The sequence below is a fragment of the Mixophyes fleayi genome, chromosome 2 (genome assembly GCF_038048845.1).
Source record: "Mixophyes fleayi isolate aMixFle1 chromosome 2, aMixFle1.hap1, whole genome shotgun sequence".
NCBI lineage: Eukaryota > Metazoa > Chordata > Amphibia > Anura > Limnodynastidae > Mixophyes > Mixophyes fleayi.
This window is the reverse complement of record NC_134403.1, coordinates 261,406,672-261,432,702: the sequence shown is the minus strand read 5'-3', so window position 1 is coordinate 261,432,702 and position 26,031 is coordinate 261,406,672. Positions and strand designations below refer to the sequence as shown.

General features: G+C 43.3%; 1 protein-coding gene across 1 annotated transcript; it reads right to left on the bottom strand.

Annotated features, from left to right (window-relative positions):
- Positions 1-8,609: 8,609 nt before the first annotated feature.
- On the bottom strand, positions 8,610-10,875 carry BTG2 (BTG anti-proliferation factor 2). Its single transcript, XM_075196036.1, has 2 exons — positions 10,581-10,875; positions 8,610-10,010 (listed from the first exon to the last, which is right to left on the bottom strand). Exons 1-2 carry the CDS (start codon positions 10,726-10,728, stop codon positions 9,679-9,681), a joined length of 480 nt encoding a protein of 159 aa, XP_075052137.1. The 5' UTR covers positions 10,729-10,875; the 3' UTR covers positions 8,610-9,678.
- Between the last annotated feature and the right edge of the window lie 15,156 nt (positions 10,876-26,031).

The window sequence follows — 26,031 nt, the reverse complement described above, 5'->3', positions numbered from 1 at the left end:
GGTACGACCAACCAAATGAGGCGACAATCGTCCGTTTGGGCAGACTTTCGACCATCGTGTCACTACACACACTGACCCGAGTTTTGAACGAGCGGTCGTATGTCGGCTGTTTTAGCCGATTATTGGGCGAAACCAGTGTAGTGTGTACCCAGCTTAAGCAAACATAATTGCATTGTTCAAACATTGCACAATGTGTGTCTGCGTCACATGGTACAAAGCAAAATTTATAGAGCACTGTGTATAAAGATACTCATCTCAGACTTTCCTTCCATTGTTTTTATACACAGAATAACTATTTAAATCTCCAAATGATTTATCCAGTAATCCTTTTCAGGCTTCAATGTGCAAGCTTTGCTCGAAGTCTGGTACATGTGAAAACACACAATTGGTGAACATGCATAAACATGAGTTTCCGAGGTCAGAAACAGTCAGGGGTAGAAACTGCTTGAGTCCCATGGATACACATACAGCCCAGGCTCCGATTGGGTGATGAGAACACAAAGCTGACAATATGCTACTCTGCAGGAAGCACCTGCACTGTGATTTGTTGCCATGTGACATGCCAAACCTACAGTCTCTGTTACGTCAACACAAAAGATTCTTCACACTAGTGGCACAAGTCTTGTTAGAACATGTTTCAGTTCCTTTCTTCATGGAAACATTAATACACTAAAAACAGTGGTTTCCTGTTTCTTGTAGTCTATCAAAAGCATAGAACATATTTATCTGGGTAAATGTATTGCTTTGTCAAATCAACTGCTCAGAAATCAGCACTGCACTAATAACGAATGATGCAAAATAAAAATAAATAAAACAATAAGTATTTCTGCAATTGCATGTGCCAACTTTTCCGTACCGATACACTGTATTTAACAAAAACAAACAAACTGAGTAGCATTTGTAAGCTTATTCTGGTGACACTGTGATGGATGGGTGTTTAAACTCTTTGATCAAGTCATAAAGGTGATTTCAAAACACCTCTTTGCTAAGTAACAATTCCCATGTGGGAGAGTCTTGAGCTTGATGTGAACAGGCTTGAATCAGAAGAGCTCTGGTCCATGATCATGTAAAATTGCCCTTACCCTGCCTGATCTGACTTCTTTTGAGTGGAGACCTTTTTTTTTTATACCCCTTTGTTTGGCAAGTTTCATAATGAAACAGCAGAAAAAGGTGGCTGAGAAGGAAGCCTCTGCTCACTTGGAAATATTTGCCTGTGGCTTTGCATATCCTGATAAAGGGTATATATCTGGCAAGGGACTGGTGGTGTCTCACTCTTCGGTCTCAGATGAGATACCAGTGGACAAATTGACATATATATTGATTATTCTCAAATTATTTGACTGATTTTAGAAACATTTATAATGGTGTTGCTTCTTTGTATCTATGTATGGACAAAATCCATGTAGAGCACTTTATACTAATGGTATCAGTCACAGGATTGTTGCTTTTTGTCTTTATAATTCTCGTGCTTTACATTTGCTATGACCTCTATGAAGCTTGGATATCTTTTCCCTACTCATATGGGAAATTCAATTAGCAGCTAAGTGTACCCAGAACATCGGTGAGCACTTCATGGTGAAGATTTGACAGAAATCTTTGCTCATTCGGGGGGAAATGAGCAGAGATTTCTACCATAATTTCCACGATTGTGTGCAATTGAATCCCCCTCCCCATAGATTACATGGGACTTGTTATAGTGTGATTAGGTTTATGCTCATTCAAACATCACTGTATAAACATACCCAAAAAGAAGTCGATACCTTATGAAATGCATTGGAATCTTTCAAATACTTGTGGACATTTGAGGAGAGGAAGTGTGAGTTCGTGGTACGTATTTCACTGTGAATACTTTTTTTCCTATATCACAGCAGTGGAGAAAGTCCATGGTTGGAGACTGTCACTGTTTTATGCTGTCCTAGTTCTCTATTACTAAAACATCACATTAAAAAAGTAATGGGGTTTATTAAGTGATATAAAACTTGGACTTCTACATCCTTTACTCATAGCATGTGACATTGCACTGTAGTGTTTGTATTTGGAAACATTGTATAAACATGTTGAAGTTATTCTATTATAATGTTGTATATTTCTTACTTACGGTACTGTGATACATGTGCCCTGATTGTAGCAAGGCCTCTAATCTTATCTTTGTTAATTTAGTCATTACCGATAATGTCTGATAAACACTTATATTTAATGTCTGTGATAAGCTTAAAAGAGCATTAGTATTTATCTATGTTAAGAATTATAATGTTATAAAGCTTACAATAAACCCATGCCAATGAGGAGATGACAACCTTTACCGGATCCCCATGGGACTTGCAGAGTTTTCATTCAGTACCTTTAACCTATTCTCGTGGTGGTATACCACCATATACCAGCCCACTTCAACCACTGCCAGAGGCGAACATTGTAATTGATGTAAGCCACTTTTGTGGCTACTTTCCCCATATGAGTCATCTCAAGTAACCCTAACTAAACTTGGTATACTGATGGATGTATTGGGGCTGGTGGATGCATGGAGGCTTGCTGCACTGTTTTTTCAGACCTAAGTAAAACTGCTGGTACTGTCTCCTCATTACTTTAAAAGTTACTGGTCTAGAATCTACCTCCTTTGGTTCAACAGCTACCTCTCTAACTGGCAACGACAGATCAAAGCTGAAGGTGAACTTTCTCCCACATCTTTTAAAATGAGGAGACCCACAGGGATCCATCTTGTGACCTCATTAATTTGACTTTTACATAAACAATATAGACTCGGGCATCAGTGAAGTGAACACCAATCTGTTTGAAAATGGTAGTGATGTAACTAAGCCACACAACTGCAGAGTTTGCATGTAGTGAATTGCAAAGTGAATTCACCATAATCCAATACCAACTCAAACCATATCAAACAATGGCTAGTCAATGGGAAAAAACCCAAAAGCAATGATATTTTCGTTTATAAACCCTAAAGCCTACTTTTGCCTTACCCCCTAATCACCAACCTTCTAGGAGAAAACCAGGAATTTATACAAAAATTTAAATACTTCACATTTGGACTTGACATTAAACTCTCCAAATACTTGAGGTAGCCGACATTATGTCCCAGGAAATACACTTTGCCATTGCAAATTTAAAGTTTACAACAGCCCCGGGACCAAACGGTCTCACGGCTGAATATTCAAAAGCCTATGAAGGGAACTGACACCTATTTTATCTGATTTGTTTTGTAAAATTCAGAGAGAATGCCTGAACTACCCCTCATTTATTATGGCATATACCAGTGGTTCCCAAACTTTTGCAGTTCACGGCACCCTTAGAGTCTCCATAATTTTTTCAAGGCACCCCTCCAAAATAATTACAGAGCAGTCCTGTTTTAGAAGTAGTTGGGTCAAAAAAACATAATAAGTATTTAGGTCAGGACAGAAATACTTATTTAGTTGTATGCAAAAATAATACGCATAGATCCAAGGAAAAAATAATATTTTTATATATTTTTTTCAATTATATTTCTGTCAAAGAATAATTGACAACTAACTCACACTGTGACCTCCTTCATCTCCAAACACTCTGCCCCCTCTCACGCTGCCCCCTCACTCTGCCCTCTCTCATGCTGCCCCTCTGCCCTCTCTCACGCTGACTCCTCTCACTCTGCCCCTCTGCCCTCTCTCACGCTGCCTCCGCTCACTCTGCCCTCTCTCACGCTGCCCCGTCTGCTCCGTCACGCTGCCCCGTCTGCCCTCTCACTTTGCCCTCTCTCACTCTGCCCATCTGCCCTCTCTCACGCTGCCCCCTCTCACGCTGCCCCTCTGCCCTCTCTCACTCTGCCCCCTCTCACGCTGCCCTGTCTGCCCTCTCACTCTGCCCCTCTGCCCTCTCACGCTGCCTCCTCTCACTCTGCCCTCTCTCACGCTGCCTCCTCTCACTCTGCCCCTCTGCCCTCTCTCACGCTGCCTCCTCTCACACTGCCCCCTCTCTCTGCCCTCTCTCACGCTGCCCCTCTGCCCTCTCTCACGCTGCCTCCTCTCACTCTGCCCCCGTTGCCCCCCTCTCACTCTGCCCCCACTCTGCCCCTTTCTCTATGCTTCTCTCTCACTTGGCCGCCACTCTGCCCCCCCCCCCCCCCTCCGCCGCGGCCAGCTAGAGGAAAAGAAAAAACACTTACCAATCCGCGCGGCGCCGGGACCCAGCATCCTCCTCTCTCCCGCAGCTTGTCACTGATTGTCGGGCGCTCTGCAGGAGAGAGAAGGATGCTGGATCCCGGCGCCGCGCGGATTGGTACGTTTTTTTTTTCTCTTTCCTCTGGCTGGTTGCGGCACCCCAGTGACAGCGCCGCGGCACCCCTGGGAGCCGCGGCGCACACTTTGGGAACCGCTGGGTTAATCCGATAGACTCAGTGCTATCACAACCTGTTCCGAAACAGTTATTTTACATTACTCCCTCCTCAGAAGCCAATTTGATTATACCAAGTCTACAACTGGCTTATCTCAAAGGCAAGATAGCTTTCCCAATAGGACTCCTGAAGTTCTAATTGAAGCATGTAATGCTTTTAGTAGAACATTACATGCCATGACCTATGCAATGTGCAAACCTATACTTCAATACGCTTAAAACTACTTTGGTCTAAGGGACCCCTTTCACCCACCATTCGCTCGCAACGCTTTTCTCTGACTATATAATACCACGATCCCTGCAAACTTGCTTCTTGTATTATTTACATTGCTACTGCTCTATAGCTATTTCACACTGCACCCCCTTCAGTGGATGAACATACATCTGGGGTCTTTCCCTTTCACTTACTCCCCTGCACCTGTGGAGGAGTACAAGCTGTCCACTCATATCTTTCAATTCTCCACACCCACATCTTTCTTTGCCTGCTGTTCCTCAACTATCTCCTATGAGCATTAAATTGTACTCACTTAATGTTTATAGTTTAAACTCTCCCACTAACAAATGTGCAAGCAGGCGTTAATCTTGTCTTTATTCAGAAATCTCACTTTTGTGGTACACATTCTTTCCTTAAAGGCAGATGGTTTGAGCAATCCTTTATTGTGTATATGTAATATATATAAATTTTATAATAATTGCTGGTATTTTTAATCTAATGGTTAAACTGGCATCCACATATGCTTCCAAACCTGCTCAACACAAGTTCTTATTCACCTGTTTTGTAGAGCTGCCCAAGACAGCAGATGGGCACCTGAGCCAGGGGGGGGGGGGGGGGGGGGGAATACAATGTAGCCACAGACCCCTACCTGGATAGGTTCATAGTGACTCCTCAGTCTTTAAAAAGAATGGACATACCAGATCATACACTCACTACTCTGGCCCCTCATAATATGTACTCTAAAATAAACTACATATTTGTGAAATGTACCCTAATGCAGCAGCTTCTTGATACAGAGATTATTCCCATCTCCTGGCCCCACTTATGTTACCACTTAGATCTGGTGTTTTACACCCTCGCAATGCCAACTAGATAAAAATGTTCCTCAATCAGGCTCACATGAGCAAATTAAGGCTTGTCATACAAGACTACTTAAAAAAAATATCTCCCCATGAAACACCAACATACCTGATCCAAAAGGTTAGGCCATCAAGCCGCAGCCCTCTTAATGCCCTCTCTTCAACCAAAGCAGAGTTCAATTTCAAATGGCTGCAGTAAAGGTTCTATGTCAAGGATGATCAAACAGACGCCATGCTTGCATCCAAAGAGCCAAACTAACATGCAATCATATTGTTGCAATTCGAACCAAACAAGTCGGCTATCAGCTTTCACTCTACAATATGCCCAAATTTCCCTGACCTTGCCCAACAGTCAACTAGCTGCGTTTCTGTCCTCTCATTAAACTCAATAAAGGCATCTCAACTTAATACTCAAAACTGTCTCAGTCCCTGCTCCAGATAGATTCATGGCGCCTTACTACAAAAAGGTCAAAGATAACTTAACCCCCACCCTGACCATTTTAAATGACCTTTTACAGAGCAGAATATGATCCGGCCCCCACCCTCTCCAAAATTGCAGTCATTCACAAAGCAGGGAAAGATTCCATCTCATGTGTAAGATCCTGCCCTATCTTAATGTTAATTTGAAACATCTGGCAAACAATCCGAAAGGCATTATCACCTCCCTGATCTATCCGACCAGGTAGACTTTGTTCTGGCATGTTAAGCCTTGTGCAACACGAAGCAAATAAGCATCCTCAAACTACAACTTGCCAAGACTCATTAATATTGGCCCTGGACACAGAGAAACCATGCGAGATGCTCCATTATATTGCCACTATGCCAAAACACCTCTTCAATGCTCTCTAGCAATCTCATGCACCTCTAGCCATTGTTATAAGGCATAGGTGTTCGCTTTTCACCATGCTTCTCCACCCTGGTTTTAGAACCACTTGTGGTGAACATCAGAGTGAACCCAGGCAATGTGGGTACCCATGTTAGACCAAATGAATTTAGAAGACAGCTTACCCTCACCAACGTAATGACATCTCTCCCAAACATGTCAGGAATTTCAAGCATATAGCTCACTGTATGGATACGAGATGAATACATACAAGACAGTTGTACTAAACCCAACCATTGTTCCCCTATTAAGAAACTGCTAGAATAAAACTTCCAGTTTAAGTGCTGTAATCTCAAATCAGAAACAAATATTTAGTTAACCAAACTTTACAATCAACTCTGTACTGCATAAGCCAACATCCATGTTTGCTTAGGTGAGAGAATCCCATATGCAAGGATGCATATATTTTTATTATTTGCACATCATGGACGGAGACCTTGGGGTACCCAATCTTAAAAATGATATCCCACCTTTTGTAATGCATTCTTATGCACATGCCCCCCCAGGACCAAACTATGGGTACACCCAATGAAAGCAGATTATGCAACAGAGCAGAAATAATCCACAAGAGCAACAGTTTTATGGGCTGAGAGGCACTAAAACAGGTTCGTATGACACATGACCTTTGATTGTGTTGGCGAGCTAGGTCTAGCAATCTCTAATATGGTTTCCTACTAAATGTTGTGGGCAAATTTTAAAGGATGGACAAGGTAAACCTACAGTGATTAGTTACAATATTCACCCCATTTGGCATTTTTTTGTCTCTACACTAGGGGCCTGGACATGAACTGCCTGCAGTTTTGCTCATTGGACCTGAATCATTGAGAGCAAAGCATATAAAAGGAGAAACTTTGCATCTGAGCAAAACAATGTTGCATTGGATTGAAAGGTAATCTTAAAATATGGGGACACATTTATAGTTGGGATAGGGCATTCCCTATATTAAATTTCAGTGTAAAAATAAAGCCATCAAGTATTTGTGTGCTACGTAAAAAGACAGCCAGTATTTAACCTATGCGCAAAATAACCAATTTGCGCCCCTTGCATTGTAGCACGGTTTGTCCCGGATCAAACTTACTCCTTTTTTTGACTTACTTTCCTTAATGACTCGGGCCTTAGGCATTTTGTTTAGCATAAACAAAATACCTACTTTGAAGCACAGTAACAAGAGCATATTGTTTAGGATATATATCTGCATCAGAGGCAGAACATTTTCAAAATGGGTAAAACCGATGATGCAAGATACAACCAAATCTTTAATGAAAACCTGTTGGTCTTCACAAAACCTAGGAGCATTCTATCCCAGCAACCCAAATCCACCTTGGATTTGCTTCATTACAAATTGCCATTTGCAAATGCCTCATCTAACCTATGGAACCGAATCAATACAGGAAAGAATCAAAAAAAAAATGACAGTGGCCAGATGTGCAATGCTAGTAGTCTTAAGCATGTACACTTTCAGCTATCACTGCAGCCAAACAGTACTTCAACCCAGTATTAAGAGTACTTTAAGAACCTATTGTCTTTTTTGTGTAGCCAATGACCCATTCATTTTGTGGACAAGTCTTTCACACCAATTGTGTGACTGCATAGTTCTCCTGAAGTTCTCACCATTGGTTTGTTTGTACAAGTTTTTTAAATAACTCTTGCCTTATACCAGCTAATTCTCAGCCCTGCCAGAAATGGAATAGCAGGTCCCACTATGAAATTTGATGGACACATTTTGAAGACCTAGTAGATAATCCTTTAGCAATTGATTCTGTTTAACAGCAGTCAACCCTTTTGTTTTCTTTAGAAACCCAGTTAAATTCATTGAACACGGGTACACTATATTAACATGTATAACCCCACTAAAAAAAAAAAAAAAAAAAAAAAAAAAAAAATGAGATGCTCCTCCTAAGTTGTCTGTTTTTATTTTTGTCTCAGCTTCCAGCCACTCAGCCCTGACAGTTATTACTTCTGCTTCTAGTGAAGAAATGTCATGGTACCACATTGAACGCCAGCAAAGGGAGTAACCCTCATTTACCCAGAGATTCTTAAACTATATCTCACAGCCAGACACTGAACACACCAGAAGCAACTAGTGTTACTTTAGGTACCAACTTGTGGGGTGATTTGGTCACAAGTTATTTTTGTATCAAGCAACTTGTGAAAAACCAAGTTTAGTCATTAGCAAGTAATTATATTATAGGTTAGTAACTAAAGCATGTGACAAGCAGACCCACTGACCCATAAGAATTAAAGTTTACAGATGCATCAAGTAACCATTACATACACATTACAGTAATTTATCTTTTATTACAAAAGTAACAACTGTACAGAACCCAGTAACAAAATCACAGTATTATCAGGTACTGCCTATTTATATGAAACAGTTAAGCAGCACAAGCAATTGCAGATGACAAACAGATGCAGGCAGTCACAGCTTGGCAGTAAAGGCAGGCACATACATCAGATCCAACATAACCCAGGACATACACATGTTGGGAGAATATTTAAGGCCTGCAAATTGTGTCAGTAAGTCACCTTTGTGCAGAGAAGGCACTAAAAATCTTCATACATGTCAAAATCAATATGCAAAGGGATCATTTTCAAACATTTGAAAGATGAAATATTGCCACCTGACTTGCAGGGTGCAACCATTTTGTCAGAGGAATCACAGGCAATTTTAGCAGGTTACAGTTGTGCAGAGACATGTCCAAACATAAAAGCTGAAAACAAGCCTATCCCTGCTTAAAAGTGCATTCAGGAGTCTGCTGCTTTGTGGATCAGTCCTTAAATCTGATACAGCCCCACGTAATTAAGGAACCCTGAGGTATGTTGCCAATACAAGATAGCTTTAAAGTTATTGTTTCAATGATAAATTCAGAAATCAAAAGTCACCATCTGCTACTAGATCAAAGTGCTTTTTTCTTAACCCACTCAGCACTGGAGACCCAAAAATATTCTGCTCTACAAATATAGACATTGTACAGTAACAAACTGAGTCTCCAACAATGGGAGGTTAAATACATTGAAGCACTTGTTTTGGGAATAAAGTGCAAGGTTCTAGTAGCAAAGACTGGTCCAAAATTAGTCAGGAAAATGTATAATACAAATGCCCCTATGCACCACATGTAGATGTTCATTATACTGTACAGATTTGGTAGTGGGTCGTACATATTGTACTAGTGCTTTAGTGTTTCTCATCAGGAGAATTAAAATACTAGACTTCTAGACAAAGACTTTTATGCAAAAAAAAAAAAAAAAAAAGCTTTAAAAATATAAATAGATCTTCATTAGAAAACATGGCTCCCAGAGCGAGGTATTTACACATACACAAGCAAATGTGAGATCCCTTGGGGAGGTTAGCTGCCCACGGTCATCAGATACTGGTTGGGAGTAGTAGTAGAACAACTTAGTAGCTCACTCTTACAGTTTAAGGGGCTCCGAGCAGTAGAAGCAGATGCTTCATAAAGAACACATATGGAGCCGTCTTCACCAATCCGGTACGACACCTCATAAGGATCTACCCAGAGGGTGAGCTCTTTGGGTAAGAGGCTGAGTAGACATGGACTGCTCATATTTATGCAACCAGCAACTTTACTGATTATCGGGTCCATTTTATGGTTAATTCGGATGCAGCGGTAGCCAGAACCCTTGGCAGGCTTGTCTGGAAACCAATGATGTCTATAATGCTCTGCAAGAGAAAATAAAAAGTAAAATAAGTATTTCAGTCCATATTCTATTTCAGAAGCCATATAAAGTAATTGGCAATAAGCTTGTAGATAACCTGCCACATTAAATACACTATTCATACTCTCATAACCAATAGCCTTCCAGCAACATGACATTGTGTATATTTATAGCAAGGTGCCTGCTGATGTCCCACAGACCATACTTACATATGCCATCCTTTAATTTTAGAGAGCCACATGTCACCTTCAAGTTTTGCAAATCATACACTTAGTAAATATTCACATTTCGATGCAGTAAGTAATATTACCACTTAAAAGATTAAATGGGTGGAGTGTTTCGCATATATTCTAAATGGGGATCATTACATGGCAGAAAAGTGACTGTACATCTGACAACGTAAGAAGGTTACTGATCTGTAGTGATGATCGGATTTAACATAATCCGAAATCCGATTCATGAGACTCATGTAGAGTACGGGCAGCTCAGGAACACACAGCTGTCGTATTTACGTCAGAGCCGCCGCCCCGGTAACCACCCCCTCCCCACCAACTCATTCCCCGGGTGCCCTCACCGATAAGCGTGTCCCGCAATGCTCCACCAAAGCCTTGTAGCTGCTGCTCGCTAAGGCGGCTGCGCAGGAGACCAGACAAGAAGCTGACGGCGGCTGTGACCTCTGGCAGGACCTCCGAGGGGCTACCGGGGACGGATCCGAGGGACATGGCTGACAAAAGTGAGGTCGGACGGTGTGCTCAGTACACTTGGAGAGGCTGTCGTCGGGGGATGATCGGGTGTTACTTTGCGTGGTATCCCAGGGCGGACCGGCCGCTGCACCGTCTTCTTTGTCCCAAAGTGCTAGAAAGTACTAGAGCTCCGGCTTTTATAGCATGTTGGAGCTGCGTACAGAAACGTAAAACCCGAACCACCAACCAGCTAGGGAGAGCGGTGCTTATGCTAATGAGTTACTGACGCGTGAGGCAGTGACGTCAGCACCAACCCCAGTGCTAGATTGTCCGAGAGGATTAGGGGCGGATCTAGGCAGACATAATGGTAGAGGGGAAGTGTGGACATGCGGGCTGGGGGAGGAGCTGCATGAGCTCTTAACATGTGGCTAGGCCTTTATTTACACAAGAGCTCTACACAACTTTATCATTGCGATATAAACATCTCACTAACATGGAACAAACATTTGCCAATTTAAATTGGTATAATAAGAAGGTAACAAAAATATACATGCAATTGTATGTTTTACCTTCACAGATCGCATTGCTGTGCTATATTTTTACATTGTTTGTTATTCCATTTTCACTGAAAAGACCCTGCGATCATTATTGTTTGCAGTACAGGGTAAAGGGCAGGGGGGCATTAGCCCCCCAGGCCGCTCAGTCTAACCGCTTTTTTGGGGTGACCCCCCCCCCCCCTTGGATGCAATATTACCTAAATATTACTGGCGGCCGCATCACATGACACGCGATGCAGCCGCGTCAGTGCACAGGCGGCCGCATCGCGTGTCGTGATGGGCCGCTTGTGCGCCCCCCCGAGCTGAAATTTGCCAGCCCGCGCCTGGTAAAGGGGCTATCTGCTTCTTGCAGACTGTCCTTTAACTATTTCATTTAGGTAGATTTATGAAAAATATAATTAGTGCACTTGTCCTGTACAGCTACTGTTTTGCAAAAGTGAGCAGAACGTCAGTGTCATTAAAAATAGGCCTCGCATGTATCAGCAAAAGTGCAAAATATTCCCTGAACACACAATGCCTGATTCATTAAGGCACACATTCTGAGCACAACTGGCACTCTGTATTCTACACATCTATTTATGCTTTGCATCATCCTCATCATCACCATTTATTTATATAGCGCCACAGCGCTGTACAGAGAACTCCCTCACATCAGTCCCTGCCCCATTGGGTCTTACAGTCTAAATTGCCTAACACACACAGACAGACTAGGGTCAATTTGTTAACAGCCAATTTACCTACCAGTATGTTTTTAGAGTGTGGGAGGAAACCCATGAAAACACGGGGAGAACATACAAACTCCTCACAGATAAGGCCATGGTTGGGATTGACTCATGACCCCAGTGCTGTAAGGTAGAAATGCTAACCACTTAGCTACCGTGCATGCACCCAAATTTATCAAGTCATGGATCTCAAAATCTATGTTGGATTCGGGCGCTGAGCTGCTGTAGTACACAGGCGCTGTAGGTATGTATGTATCTGTCAGCACCGCAGGGGGATAACAAAAAGAATTGCATGCTCATTCAAGGGCTTATGTTAAGGTGAATGCAAATTGCATTCCTGGTATATAATATGTTTTTTTTACATTTGAGCATGCGTACAAACCACCAATTTCCAAATTAGTAGTTTGTGTGATTGCCCAAAAGTAAAATAGTATAGTACAGTGGTTCCCAAACTTTTGCAGTTCGCGGCACCCTTAGAGTCTCCATAATTTTTTTAAGGCACCCCTCCAAAATAATTACCGAGCAGTCCTGTTTTAAAAGTAGTTGGGTCAAAAAATTGTAATAAGTATTTAGGTCAGGACAGAAATGCTTATTTAGTTGTATGCAAAAATGCCCCCTCTGCATCCAGACACTCTGCCCCCACTGCCCACTGCATCCAGACACTCTGCCCTCTCTCACGCTGCCCCCTCTGTCACGCTGTCCCCCCCTCCTCTGCCCTCTGTCACGCTGTCCCCCCTCCTCTGCCCTCTGTCACGCTGTCTCCCTCCTGTCATGCTGTCTCCCTCCTGTCATGCTGTCTCCCTCCTGTCACGCTGTCCCCCTCCACTGCCCCTCTCACGCTGTCCTCCTCTGCCCACTGTCCCCCTCCTCTGCCCTCTGTCACGCTGTCCCAGCTCATCTGCCACGCTGTCCCCCTCCTCTGTCCTCTGTCATGCTGTCCCCCTCCTCTGCCCTCTGTCATGCTGTCCCCCTCCTCTGCCCTGTCACGCTGGTCCAGCTCCTCTGCCCTCTGTCACGCTGGTCCAGCTCCTCTGCCCTCTGTCATGCTGGTCCAGCTCCTCTGCCCTCTGTCAAGCTGTCCCAGCTCCTCTGCCCCCCTCCTCTGCCATGCTGTCCCAGCTCCTCTTCCACGCTGTCCTCCTCCTCTGCCCTCTGTCACGCTGTCCCAGCTCCTCTGCCCTCTGTCACGCTGTCCCAGCTCCTCTGCCCTCTGTCACGCTGTCCCAGCTCCTCTGCCCTCTGTCCCCCTCCTCTGCCCTCTGTCACGCTGTCCCAGCTCCTCTTCCACGCTGTCCTCCTCCGCTGCCCTCTGCCACGCTGTCCCAGCTCCTCTGCCCTCTGTCACACTGTCCCAGCTCCTCTGCCCTCTGTTCCCCTCCTCTGCCCTCTGTCACGCTGTCCCAGCTCCTCTTCCACGCTGTCCTCCTCCTCTGCCCTCTGCCACGCTGTCCCAGCTCCTCTGCCCTCTGTCACACTGTCCCAGATCCTCTGCCACGCTGTCCCAGCTCCTCTGCCCTCTGTCGCACTGTCCCAGCTCCTCTGCCCTCTGTCCCAGCTCCTCTGCCACGCTGTCCCCCTCCTGTCACTCTCCTCTGTACCCCTCCTGTCACGCTGTCACTCTCCTCTGTCCCCCTCCTGTCACGCTGTCACTATCCTCTGTCCCCCTCCTGTCACGCTGTCACTATCCTCTGTCCCCCTCCTGTCTTTCTCCTCTGTCCCCCTCCTGTCTTTCTCCTCTGTCCCCCTCCTGTCACTCTCCTCTGTCCCCCTCCTGTCACGCTGTCACTCTCCTCTGTCCCCCTCCTGTCACGCTGTCACTCTCCTCTGGCCCCCTCCTGTCACTCTCCTCTGTCCCCCTCCTGTCACTCTCCTCTGTCCCCCTCCTGTCACGCTGTCCCTCTCCTTTGTCCCCCTCCTGTCACGCTGTCACTCTCCTCTGTCCCTCTCCTGTCACGCTGTCACTCTCCTCTGTCCCCCTCCTGTCACGCTGTCACTCTCCTCTGTCCCCCTCCTGTCACGCTGTCACTCTCCTCTGTCCTCCCTGCTGCGCGCCAGCCATAAAACAAACAAACAGAAACACTTACCAACCCGCCGGGCGCCGGGACCCAGCATCCTCCTCTCTCACGCAGCTGTCATATCAGTGACAGGCTGCGTGAGAGAGGAGGATGCTGGGTCCCGGCGCCCGGCGGGTTGATAAGTGTTTCTGTTTGGTTTGTTTTTTTATGGCTGGCCCGCGGCACCCCTGGGAGCCGCGGCGCACAGTTTGGGAACCGCCAGTATAGTATATTATATGCTGAGAATGCAATTTGCGTTCAACCTGACATGTGTTCAATTGTATGTTGCAACTTGAAATGAAAAAGAAAACATTTAGGAAAGTTTATGTGTAACAGTAAAAACAAATATCTATTATCTCAATATTTGTTTGACAATTTATGAAATGAAAATATGCTTTTTAAATATTAAACATAGGGTATATATATTTGAATAAACAAATTAGATCCTGCAGCAGCACTTAAAATGAATAATAAGTAGTTAATTGTAATAGAATAGATTAAATACCAAACATAATAGAATTTTGACATTCAATTACAAATGGAAAAGCACTAAATAAAAAGAAATATCTAATAAAAGTAGATGAATCAATGGTGTACAGAGAGTTAAAGTTAATTAAACTCTCGCAGCCTGATGTTGAGTCTGATGCAAGTAGCTTTTGGCTACTGCGCATGCAGAGTAGCCAAGGATCTGTCGCAGTCAGCACTCAGACTGAGACGGTTTTCCCCCTTGCAGCTCTCTACGCTTAGAGAGGTGGAACGGGGGAGGTAGTGGGCGAGCCTAACATCTAATGCCGTTTACATGCTATGCTGAGTTAAAAGCAGATGCAGATAAGGTCTCTAGGAGACGTATCTCATAGTTGCCAACTTTCTATTGTTGTCACCTGGGAGATCCCGGAGAAGAGGTGTGGAGGGAGAGCGGAAGGGGGCAGGGTGCGGTGAATCACATAATTTTGCCCCCTGTGGAAAAAAATTATGATTTTCTGGTAGGGGCGGGGCCAAAAATAGGCGATTCGCCGCAAATCGCGTCATTTAGGCTCCCAACTGAAAGGTTGTGAGAAAATTGCCTGCTCTCCCGGGAGACCTACCCGGAATTATGGAGTCTCCCTGGCATTCCGGGAGAGTGGGCAAATATAACGTATCTATTGGAACTCACCACTTCCTCAAAGCCTACCAACCATCTACTTAACCCCCATCTCCTCCCTTTAGCTCGTCCTCCCTTCTCTCCTCTTGCCTCAACTGGCTCCTCTTGTGCCTGGTCTGTTTACCCTCCCTTAGGATGTAAGCTCGTATGAGCAGAGCCCCCTCCCCTCCTGTCTCCATACCTGTTTTTCCGCTTCGTCTTTACTGCATATGACTGGCCGGAGTTTCTGAAGTATTGGTACTTTTTGTTCATTGTTCTGTATGGTTTCACCCTGTATAGTCTACTGTTAGTACTGTGTGCGGCGCTGCGGATACCTTGTGGCGCCTAATAAATAAATGATAATAATAATAATAATATTGCAGGTGCTTTCTGCTGGTGCAACAGACCTCGATGTGCATAAAATTACGAAATTAAATAATTTTTTTTAAAAAAAAAATGAAGTGCCAAAATTTTTACATGGGGTACATGCTTGACAAGAGTATATAGTTACACCCCGCAATAGCATAGAGATATGGTCTGATAGTGTTAGTAGTAAATGCTAAAGACGCATTAGCCTATTTGCACACAACATAATAATGTAATTTATGCATTATGATTCTAGCATTTATGAAAATAATTTATGCTCATATTACATATAAATATATGAAAATGAATTAACCTGTTTTTGTGCAGTGTTGTTATCATGAGTAGCTTAAGCAGTGATGTGTCGTTTGGCGTAAGCTTATTTGAAGTTTAGAATGTGCAGTTTTATTTTGGACACAAAGAGAAAAACATAAATAAGTAGAATGCAGCAAGAAACTGTATACAAGAGCGGCATCATAGGGCTAAGGGTTGTGAGTAAATGCAGCCAGAAAACATAATTTGACACTTTTGTAAAACCGTGTTGTGCTGCAGGGGAGCAAGATTACAATGTGCAGAAAGATTTAGCGGTTACTTCCTAAACTAACTCTAAACTGTAGCATAAAAATAAAGCTGCTTTGTATTTCTGTGCTACAAGCAAAAGCAGGCAGTACCTTAAGCAACACGGTACATTACAAAACCCTGCATAATGGGAACACCCCACAAGACCTGCTGTTTTGGAGATGCTCTGCCCAGTCGTCCAACCATCACAATTTTTCCCTTGTCAAGGTCAATCAGATCCTTGTTCATTTTTCCTGCTTCCAACACATCAACTTTAAGTACTGACTGTGGACTTGCTACCTAATATATCCCACACACCCTTTGACAGGCGCCATTGTAATTAGATAATCAATGTTATTCACTTTACTTGTATGTGGTTCTAATATTGTGGCTGATCGGTGTATAAAACCACAATATACATGGGGAGTTGTCCAGACTTGCTCAAGAGTTTGGATGGGGGATGTGTGAGCAACAAGGGGAGGGACATAATTGTTTGTTTTGGCTCCAGGTGTCATTTCAGAAGAAGCTTTTGTAACCATAAAGTGGTGTTAACTCAGCTGTGAGGTACTTTTTCTCCTTTAGTTTATTAACATACAAAGTGTCAGAAGGTTTAGTACTAGTAGTTTACAAAGATTGGGCTCCAGCACAGTTCTTGGCGTCACTGGAATATAATGTTATAACAGATAATGAAATGACAGTTATACATGTGATTATGTTGGCACCACGCACATTATGACCACTTTCTCCATACGCACCGCCTTTATTCCTTGCTCCGGCCTTTTGGCTGGGCGAGAAAATATTTATAATAGCCCAGCCATGAGGCTGGGCCCGTAACCACTCGGCACTTTTGTATTTTTCTATGTATTGCACCTTTTGTCACTTTCACTTTTGTGTTTTTTAAGTTTCATGGGTTTTTGGGGTGCGGGTGGCCCTTTTGGGCTCTGCTCCCTGAAGATCTAGGTGGGGCTGTGTGGCCCTTAGGTTCTGGCCCCCCTGAACCCCATCGTTGCCCATCCTTCCAGGGGTAGGCCAGTTGTCGAGCCCTGGGTGAAGCGTCGGTGGATCCCAGGGGCTAAAGGGGACTCCCTAACCTTGCAGCGAAGGGGGTCTGAAGAGCATTGCCCCCTAGCGGCCCTTTTGGGGCGGGGACTAGGGCCTTTCCTTTTTAGAGGAGGGCCATGTACCGCACCCTTGTGCACTTTTTTTGAGTTTTCACTAATTTTTTCGAGCACTAGGGCACGGAAGCACTGTTCCCGTGCTTTCAAAAGAAAAAAACAAAAACAGATAATGAAATAATTATTATTCTTTTAAGCAAAACAGTACATTACAAAATGAAAAGTAATAGGGCCAGAAATATAGCCATTGCGGGTAGTGCAGGGGCTATGGCAGCCGTGATGGGGGGCCTGGCAATACCAGTTCATCCGCTATAGAGGCCCCCTCTCAGCTTTAATGAGCAGTAGGGGACTTCACTGTGGATGGACACGTATAACCACCCACATTTTGCAGTGAGGTCGGCGATTGCCTGAACTGTGGCACCTCCCTGAGCTACCACAGTGGTTTGCGTGAGCAAAGTGGCACCATATGTAAGAATGTTTTTTTACACGCAAACACAGCTGTGCTCCAAAAATGGAGCATAGCAAACTTTCACCACCTCAGAGGTGTGGGGGGATCGTAGCATATGTAGGGTGGGAGGGATGGCATGTATGCAGAATCAATGATTACTCTCATTACCATGCATGTACCAACTCCTCTTACAGTCATTCACCTGGGCAAAGTGGCAGAGAGATACATTTGGCTCTATATACCAAAGCAAATATGGAGGAAAGAATGAAAAAGCACCATTATTACCTCCATATTTGGTTTAGTACATAGACATCATTTTTATCTCTGCAGGACCACAGCCCAAGAATGTATAATATTGTGTATGTGGAAACACTAACATTTTCACTCTCTGGCCTCTGTGAACAGAGGGAGGAGTGGTGCTAATAAAGTCGGGATGCCAAGTCAGACGTTTAAAAATGGATACGAGAGTGGCAGTTACTAAGAATGTGTTTAGTTTTCAGTGGCTGATCTAGCAACCCATCCGACACTCCAAGCTTATTAGGCTTCCTAAATATAATTCTTTTGTTATGGAATGTCTTACTTTCCATTTACTACCACACTGGTAGTAGTTCTCAGTGATAACAGACTATAGCCTTAAGTCCTGCAGCAGTGGTGGAACATGGGCCCTATAGCTAATCTGGAGGAGGACACGGCGATGCCAGTCAACCCTCCCGAGGCCCACACACGCCTCAGAACTGTGGGCCCTGTAGCTGCCCACAATGGCAGTATTTCCACCACTGGCCTGCAGGAAGAATGTAGGATAACAGTCACATACAGCCACTTACAGCAATTAATTACTCAAGTACTTTCTGTGTTATATTATTCTACAGAAGCATTACACATGATGTACAGTTTATTCCAACGCAAGATGCAACTAGATACAAACAGAAACCATTTCCCTGTCAGATTAAGTTGCATCCAGACAGGTCATCTTCCATCTGCCTCTTAGGTCTTCTACACAAGTGTAAAAATAGGTGTTAAACACACATTCTTAAAGCTATATGTTGATAGTCCAATTCAAGAGAATGAACACAGACACTTTTTGACAAGTGTTCACTTCACTTTGTGCCAATTTTAACATTGCCTAAAACTGCGACGAGCATTAACACACAGGTCCTGATTCATCAAGGCACATATTCTGGGTGCAAACGCGTTCAGTATTATACGCACATATTTAGGCTTTGCATCTGCCCAAATTCAGCAAGGCACAGATCTCAAGTGCTTTGAAATCGGGGACTGATATGTTGTGCTTTACAAACAGTAAAAAAAAAGTTTTTCTCCTCCCCCATGAAATACATTTATTAGAATGTTGTTAATGTCTACTGAGTATAAAATACATTTTTACAGTTGTTTGTGATTGCGAACACATATTATAGCATGCATATGGGACTGTCATCACTACTGATCAGGACTTAGACTAGTCCTTTAACTGGAGCAAGAGACATGGCAGAAAAACAAATAACTTTCAGACGCACAGAGCTGGATTTGGACGTGGCTGTGTACGATTGAGTTTGTCATGCTCCTACTCTAAATTCACTAGGTCAAAACGCCCCTTCTCTGCCCAGTTCACACCCTGAAATTATAGGCTGTAGTAAGTGTCCTTTGTGCTCGCAAGCGCACAGAGCAGGACTGCGTTTATGGACGTTCCTAATGGTTCAAGTGATTGTGCTTACGATACACTCAAAATCAGCAGATACTGTGTCTCGATAAATCAGGCCCTTACCCTTTAGTAAATTATGACACAGGGAGTATTGAAAATATGCTTTGAAGTGAGTAGAAAGTTTTTCTTTTTGCTGTCAACAAGCGTTTTCCCCCTGACACCCGTGTATACAAGGCCTTACAGAGTGTACACTTTATTAAAATCCCCCCCACCCAACTATTTAGTTTTGTTACTACACCTAATAAAAATACTAAGGACATTGGTACTACGTATAGTGTTTTGAACACTGTTTAATTCAGTCAAAGACACTCTCAGTGTCTGCACAGAACATTGTTCTCTCTAAATACTTTATAGAGTGCTCTGAGCAGCTGAAAGGAGATTTATTCCTCCTATTTTTCTCCCTGCCCAAAGACGTAATCAGTGTGTATGAAACAGGGAGGTGGCTGGTGGGGGGTAGTAAGATAACACAGGAAGCAGCTCTCCACCCTCCTGTGTTCACAACAGCTTAAAGATACGTGATATCAGAAAGTTAGTCCCTAAAAAGCATTGGCTTAAAAGGAAATACTCAATATCAAAGGGGTGTCCAGGCTTTATGGTTTAACTGTGGGTTTAGAGGATGCATAAAAAAAAAAAAAAAACCCACGTACACAACCAGCAAACAAAAAATGCCAGTTGCTCAAAGCAAGAAGTTTTACAAAAGGCTACAATGTACACTTGAAATTATCACCGTATGCATCATTAACACATACCTGAAAGCAAACAGAGTAATTTGCACTATTGTTTAATCCACAGATCATTCACCTTTTGCTGTTTTTTTTTTTTTTCAATATCCAGTGAGATTTTTAACAAAAAAAAATGATAACATTCCACACACAACTATATGGAGATGACAGAAATGTACAATTCACTTGGTAAGCATTGATTAAAACTTAGCTTCTGAGTTGATTGGTAATTTTATAACATGATTAGCAATCTAACATATTTCATAACAGTTAAGGGGCATATTTAACAAATCACGGTAGTGCACTATTGTGCACTTACCGTGGAATTAAAGTCCCGATGTGCCCTCCGCAAATTTATTAAAGGTGCATCGCAGCAGATATCATGGATATCTGCTGCTTTGCACTCCTGATCGTTTTTGCGAGCAGTCACCATTCAACAGAATGGTGACTGCTCCTGGCCGCAATCTAACAAGTCCCGAAAAATGTTTTTTTTCGGGAACTTGTCTTGATAATGTACGCCAGCTGAAGCTGGCGTACATCATCCGAGTTGAAGACATCCACTGCTGTCAGCTCTGCTCCGGAGAGCAGAGCTGGACAGCGCATGTGTGGAGGGATCACATGATCCCTCCCTGTCACTCAGCGCGCTCTCTCTGCAACGATAGTTGCAGAGACAGAGTGGGAACTGTGTGCGCAGACTGTGTGCGCATGTGCACTGCACATGCGCAATTGAAGGAAGAAGAGGAGATCCCGAGACAGCGCGTCCGAAGAGGGAGGTAAGTGTGATTTTTTCTATCACAGAAACAGCAGTTTTTCGGAACTGCTGTTTCTGTGTTCCCATTTTAATAAATGTAAAAAATAGTTCAATCCTTATCCTTGATAACTATTTCTCACTTTTGCCGAATAATGATAAATGTGCCCCTAAGTCTGTTCCTCACACAGATTGTTTTGAGGATCAGTCACAAAGAGAGAGGTAAGCAGAAACACATTTCTGGTTTCAGCTAAATAATGTCTAATCATCCCTGTCTCCTTCAGCATTGAGAGGGAGAGATAAGGTGAGTGGTTTTTGTAGCACAGACAGTTAAGGAATATACTGAACCTAAACCCATTGAGCAGGTCAGTATTCTGTTTAGTAATTTTGAGTTCACATAAAACTGCTTGAGAAATCAGTTTGTGCTTACAAAATGACTAAAGGGGCTGATTAATAACCAATATTTGCTTTACTTTTTAGTGTTTTATGTGTTTGACATTTGAGTCAGGTAACAAGAAAAATACAAAGAAACCATAGCAATGTCAAAATTGTGTCCTGCTTTCCTGTACAAATACTTGAAGTATTTTCAGAGCGGTTCAAGCAGGACAGTCACAAATCGAGGGGAACTATTGTTCTGACTGCCAGAACTGTAGGGAAGTGTCTCGCACTCAACACAGCGAGCGGGGACTCTGCCCACCTGCCATTGTTGTGCCTAGCCATTTTTAGTGGAGGGGGATGGGGCAACCTAGCTCTTTAAAAGTGTTAGACATGCCCTTAGGCATGTCTAATGTGACGCATCACAGTTTCCTCTATAAGCTTTCAGACGTGACATTACTGGGAGGTATACCTTTACACCTCTCAAAAGTCTCTGCATTTTCCATGTCTACTGACATAAATACACATTACAAGCTACTGAGTGGTTGCCAGTAACGTCCATATTGCAGCTGGGTGCAGCTTTCGCCCTTCTCAAATTATGTTTTTGATGAAACTTGATAAAGAAAACCTGAATACTGCAAGCAATGGAATAATTGTTAATATTGTCAATGTGCTATTTTCTGTAAATTCCCTAACACACACACACACACACACACACACACACACACACACACACACACACACACACACACACACAGTTACTAGGGTCAATGTAATAGCAGCCAATTAACCTACCAGTATGTTTTTGGATTGTGAGAGAAAATCAGAGCGTCTCCCCACAAACACGGGGAGAACATACAGAGTACTGTAAAGTACGCTTGTTCTCTCGTATATTTTGGACCCACTAAAGAGAAGGTATAAATGTCAGCTGATAGTGATGACTGACACGGGGTACTACAACCCTATCATATCAAATTCCCTGGACATTATGTTGTAAGAGACAATAGGGGACAGATGGGCATCAACTGGATATTATGGACAGTTGGTTGCCTCCAAGACTTTTCCCATGCCACTCCCCACCCCTGGATTGCTCTATCTCGTACTATCAGACCCTCCCCACTGTCTGAAACGCGCCGTAAAAAACACACCTGTTCTTCAAAGCCTACCCATCCACCGCCTAAACCCTCCCCATCCTTCCAAAACCTCCCCTCTTTGTCAATCTCTCTTATTTCAACCCCAAACAGTTTTCTATTGCAATACCTCGCTGCTATGATTCAACCTCCTCCGTCACCATTTCATCATCGTCACCATTTATTTATAAAATACCAACATTTCCGCAGCGCTGTACAGAGAAAGTCTAAATTCCCTACCCTACCACACACACTAGTAATAGGTAATTCCATGTCAAGACCTGTTCTTTGTTACCTTGTATTGTTTCATACTACCTACTGTATGACCCTGTGAAACTCTTGTGGCTGGTGCCTGTCATATACAGTAATGTCTTTTACTATTGGGAAATCAGAAAGTAATGAAGATGACTGATAGCGTAGCTGTGTAGAGCTTGGCTCTACCTTTCTGTTGCAGGACACACACTATGTTTGCATACATGATACATTTTACTGGGACACTCTATACTGTTTTATTGGCCAATTGATATTTATATCAATGTAACCTATGCTGAATAAATTTAGTTAAAAGCTCTCAAGGTTAACATCCAGCTTCCTGGTTCCCCAGATATCTGTGTCAGTATAGTTTAGAGTGTGTACATTTGGACGCTTACATTGATTTGAATGATGTTTGAATGCTTGGTATTATTGTGGATAGTTTAATAACATGGTGGTTCTTATAGTGTTATACACTATGGGCACATTTTAATGTATTATGTAAATATTTGTGTACTCCTGCTATTTAAATACTATATATCCACTACAACTAAATTAAACACAGTTTGCAATGTGGTAACGCAAAGATACTAATAGGAACAGCAAATGTTAATAGCTACTAGTAAATTAAATAGAATCCGGCAAGTGACAAGTTCAAGTACACAGAACATTGTGTATTCCCATAGTTACACCCCTATGTCTATAAACACACACTGCCGCCCCTCCCTACGTCTACCTCCAACCAAATGCTGGGCATATTGCAGCCATAAAAGGTCAGGGCTTCCCCTCCCGTCGGCTGTGACGTGGCCCTGCCAGCATCAGCAGATTCCGTTCCCAGCTTCTCTCCAAAACAAGTGACGTGGCCAGCCCGAGGAGGGGGCTGAGAGGGTTAAGGGCGAAGACAGACGAGAACAAGCTGAAAAAGACAAATTCTCCAGAATATTTTGCTTGCTTGACAGACCATGTAGTGACATAAACATTCCCCACCCTCTCTCTTATTTCCATGATTGTAATCACTGTTTAATAGAACACACAATAAGAAGACGCCTTGCTAATAAGACTATGTGAGCACGCAAAAATAAAATGCTACGAATGCTCAGATATTCTTGGTAGAACCAAAATATGTTTCAAGGTTATGTGAATGTTATTTAACTATTGGTCTACTTAAATCCAAGGCATACATGTGACCTAAAGTCCATAAAGACAATCTTCTATCTTCTTTATGGTGCCAAGTGCAGTAAACTCTTAAAAGGAACCTTTGTTCGTTGTAATCTGGATGCTTCAGGGTTCTGATATTTTTGGAACATTAACATTGCAAGTGTTGTAATGACAAACACTGGTGAAAATAAACAGAGCTGTAATTCTAGTGCTGCTCTTGAGGGGGAAGGGAGAGGTAACTCATTTATTAAAACTGGAATATTCCTGAAAACAGGAGCCCATAGATAGTCACAGGAGAGACTGAGGCCCAGTGATTAGCACTGGGACCATGGGTATGATTATGATTCCATCCTGAACAAAATCAGTGTTAAAATAAGTTTATAATTTATATTTTCTCCCTGTGTTTGTGCGGGTTTCCTCTGCTTTTTTTCTCTACATTCCAAAAATGGAGTGGTAGGTTAGTTAATGGGCTTTGGCCGAAATTGACTCTATTGTATACTTGCCAGCTTTGTATAGTTTGCCTCCTGGAGATTCTGGGGAGGGGATGTGGTGAGAGGGGCGAGCTCAAAGTGCATCATTTTACCCCCCACTCCAGGGATGGAATTGCCATTTCCTTGTGTGGGACGCAGAGCCATAACTTAGAATTCTAGCGCCCGGGTCGAGAAAGACAAATGCCGCCCCCTAAGACCCAATAATTAACCTAAAATATTCCTGAATTGCGCCCCCCTTCAGTGTTGCGCCCTGGGCGGTCGCCCTTGTCGCACAGCCCTAGTTATGGCCCTGGTGGGACGTGTTCGCACTATATAAAGGTTAACACTACTAGTCTCAAGCTATACCTCATCATTGATAGAAATTGGCAGAATAAAACCTAGAGGCACTATGATGGTACTACCCAATAAACTAAAGAGGAGCAGTAATAAGCTAGAAATGTAAATCGCTCTGACTGAATAGTGTAATCCAAACCATGAGTCCTACTGATAGTTTTACAGCGTTAGTAGGAAGAGCCTGGGGAGGTGGGCGTTCTGACCCTGCCAGTGTAACTTCCTGATTGTAGACATGTTAAGGGATTGTGGTACGTACAGATCTCCTCTTTTCTGGGCTACAGATGGAGAAAATCACACTATTCCCACACCTCTTTTGGGCATTAGCTTAGTTAGGCTGGGTACACACTACAGAAAATTTATCCCGATGAGATATCTTTAATGATTTTACCAATGATAGAATAAAAAAAGTGTCCTGCTCTGCATGCCAATTTATGTATGCACACTTAACACATTTTACACGAGTTACCTCCAGATCTTGACTCTGCGCACTCTATAGAGATCTATGGATACTGCCGGTCGCCAGTGCATACACACTGCAGAATTGGAACAACACTGTTCCATGGTTGAACGACACTTTTATTCTGGTTTAAAAATCAAATGAAACCATACGATGTGCTTTAGAATGATAATCGTTCATCGTTGCAGCGTACACACTAATGTGATATCGGGCCGAGCGGTCGTTTACCGCTTGATTGGCGCGATAATCGGATGAAAACACTGTAGTGTGTACCGAGCATTAGTCAAATTTTGTGCTTGTGATGTTCTCATGTTTTTCTTTATCGTTTTCTTTTTGTCACAAACTAGATGGGTAGTTTCAGCGAGTGGGTTTTATTCTGGCACATGGTGGCAAGTTTACAGTAAGTTACAGGAAAAAGTGAGTATAGGGGGAGATTTCCAGGATCTGAGTTTATGGCACGTTCAGAGCTTCCACCTCATGTTGGGGCATAACCCTCCTTTGTATGGTGGTGGTAGTAGGCTCAGGCACAGATTCCGCTACCCAGTATCTAGGCTTTGCCTAACCTATCCATTCCCTATGGCTTTTTATTGTATAAAGGCTGTGTCTATTTCTATAAATGTTCTGTGTAGTATTTTCATGCTTGTCAACATTGAGCTTTAGTCCTCCGGGAGGGGGCGGGTTGTGGCAATTCACAACATTTTGTCACGGGGTGCCGGGCCCAAATGACGCGACTCACCACGAATCACATCATTGAGGCTCCCAACCCGCCCTCTTCACTAGGAAGTGGGCAGGATGAGTGAGAATTGTCTGCTCTCCCAGGATTCCGGGAGACCTACCCGGAATTCTGGAGTCTCCCGGACATTCCGGAAGAATGGGCAAATATATTTATGGAGGTGTTGGGCCTCATGGTTATTTGTGTAAAGTGAAGGGGTGTATACACACTCTGCAATCATACAAGACTATGGACTTAAAGACAAGTTTTAGACTTCTGAAGCTAGAAGTTACATTACAGCAGGACCCTTAAGCACACAATGAACTGT

Excerpts from the sequence above, each read along its gene's own strand:
- BTG2 (XM_075196036.1), bottom strand. The coding sequence starts at position 10,728 with ATGTCCCTCGGATCCGTCCCCGGTAGCCCCTCGGAGGTCCTGCCAGAG. Across the intron at positions 10,011-10,580 it reads ATTGCGGGACACGCTTATCG|AGCATTATAGACATCATTGG; the intron begins GTGAGGGCACCC and ends TTTCTCTTGCAG.